The sequence below is a fragment of the Sinocyclocheilus rhinocerous genome, unplaced genomic scaffold (assembly GCF_001515625.1).
Source record: "Sinocyclocheilus rhinocerous isolate Xijiao unplaced genomic scaffold, SAMN03320098_v1.1 scaffold115, whole genome shotgun sequence".
NCBI classification, from domain to species: domain Eukaryota; kingdom Metazoa; phylum Chordata; class Actinopteri; order Cypriniformes; family Cyprinidae; genus Sinocyclocheilus; species Sinocyclocheilus rhinocerous.
This window is the reverse complement of record NW_015650001.1, coordinates 564779-567154: the sequence shown is the minus strand read 5'-3', so window position 1 is coordinate 567154 and position 2376 is coordinate 564779. Positions and strand designations below refer to the sequence as shown.

The 2376-nt window shown below is 41.1% G+C and overlaps 1 protein-coding gene across 1 annotated transcript in view; it reads right to left on the bottom strand.

The window, feature by feature from the left end:
* The window catches only part of LOC107711204 (dnaJ homolog subfamily B member 1-like), an 8517-nt gene that overhangs the window by 4839 nt on the left and 1302 nt on the right, over nt 1-2376 (bottom strand). The window contains exon 2 of the mRNA XM_016516142.1: nt 661-1226. Within this exon, the coding sequence (XP_016371628.1) occupies nt 661-1226 (566 nt within the window). The remainder of the gene's footprint in view (nt 1-660; nt 1227-2376) is intronic.

Sequence of the window (2376 nt, the reverse complement as noted above, 5' to 3'; positions counted from 1 at the left end):
TGTCATGGTATGTTACTTGACTATATCATGCTATAAATAAACTAAACATTTTGAATTTTTACCTCAGTGTGTTTCTTCTGAGTTTATGTGTGCTGTCACGCTCATTTGTTCTGAAGTTTCTCACAAAAGAGACAAACAGAGTGAACCTCAACAGCGCGGCGACCTTGATACCAGAAATACACTATCCATTATCAATTGCTGTTTACATTGAATGTAGGCTAATAAAATTAGAAGAATCATTCTCGCGTTTCGATGCTTCGCTGGTTATTTTTTGTCACTTATGTTTTAATCACAAAATTGTATTTTAATAAATTATTATTATTTTTATTGAGAACATTAAAAAGGTAGTTCGACCTATACAGTCTATGAGCTCGACCTGTATTCTGCTACTGCGATTCTCTCTGATGACACAGTAACTTTGGAAGAAAAAATCTTTGGTCTGTCCAATGATTGTAAAGTCATTAGGTCCGTCAGACTGAAGATATTTTAGCGGTAAAGTGACTAAAAATATTGAAGACCCATCGAATCCGAATTTAAGACTTTTTAAGGACCCGCGGACACCCTGCATTGAACACTTTTCAATAGCTTAACAAAAGTTCACTGGTATATATTACTGGATGTTAAGTAACTTTATCTCAGCAGCAGACACTAGACACTCACCTCTCTGAGGGATATCCTTGCAGGGTAGATGATGTCAGAGCCGTCTCTCCTAAAAACCAGGTGAACCTTGTCCTTAACCACAAACACTATGTCGGCAGGGATGTTGGTTGGCGTCTCGTCTCCCTCTTTGGGAAAGGTAATCTTGGTTCCCTCCTTCCAGCCACGCTTGATGTCCACGGTGAGGATCTTGTCTTCGGTGCGCACGGTGCAGCCGTCCGGGTTCAGCCTCTTGCGAGAGATCTTCATCTTTTTTGTGCAACCAGAGAACACTTCTTCCAGACTCACCTTGAGCTCGTGCACTACTGGCGGATCTTTCTTCTTTACTCGGCCCCCGTGCACACCGCCTACCCGAGACTTGAAAGATCTGGGAAATCCGCCCATTCCTCCCATTCCGAAGGCTGCAAAGGGGTCATCAATGTCCATGTCATCATCTGCGCCCCCAGCAGACGCAAAAAACTGATCGAACGGGCTACGGCCACCAAAGAACTCTGCAAACATGGCGTGAGGATCGCCATGAAAAGTATAGCTAGGGCCATTGCAGCCACCTCCGGCGTGTCCCTTGAGCCCTGAGGGAGAAAGAAATGATGTTTACAGAAAAACAGCAGATCAACATTTGGGAAAATATAAGAAACAGCATATAGAAAGAGCAGAACCAGCTCACAGGAATGACCCAGTCACATGGTACAGTTTGAATTCCTAATCTGGAGATCAGAGGGGGTTTCATAAAGTCCCTCGTCAATTCCACCCTACACGCTCCTGTGTTTGCAGCATCCAGAGAAAACTCGAACGGTCACAAAAGGACATCAGGCTTCACTCAAACAGAGACGCTAAAACTTTACTGCAACTGTGGAAGCTCACTTAATCTATACACGCCTCATTTAAGGCCCCAATATACTTCAAGTGAAATCCAAGAGCAAATGGGTGTGATGTAATTTCGAAAAAAATGTGGCCAAAATGGTGTTTGTTTGGAGTGGTGGTTTGAATCTTGCCAAAGCTAACTCTCTGGAAAACATTGCACCTTCTGGAAAACACTTTCAAATTGCCATTGGCACACAATGATTACAAAACAAGTGGGTGTTGGAAATCTTTTCAGGTTCATTTAGTCAACAATGGAGCCAGACTGCGACCTCCATATATTTGGAAATAAACCATATAGGTCCTTAAAATGAAGATACCAAAAGTTAAGAACCAGTATTTAAAATTCAATTGCCTTGAGTCACAGGCAAACTTTGGGGAAGAAATGTGAAAAGTGCTTTTCCCGTTCCCCCCACCCCACCCCACCCCACAATTGGCATATAATGCAACAAAAATGGCTAAAGTCAATCTTTTAGAAAGTCCATCTTTCTAAAATAATTTTCCTCTCCTGCAATTTGCCTCCAAATCCCAGGTGAAAGGTCAACATCTCATTTTGACTCCCCTCTACAAAATAGTGTAGCTACTGCTCCGTAAATATTAATCGGTGGCATTTCATATTTTTGCCATACTTTGGCATAAAAAAATCAATTCCACCAGAGACCTCTGGTTGAGTTAACACTGAATGACACAGCTGCTCTTTTCTGCTGTCATTTTTGTTGTGTATTTGTACAGCGTGCATAATATAAATATCAGCAGCAGCATAGTACACACATACTGTACTGTACGCAACTTAACTGCAAATTAATTTCTTTGCACTCATTTTAATTTATTTTTTATTATATATATTTATTTTTTATTATA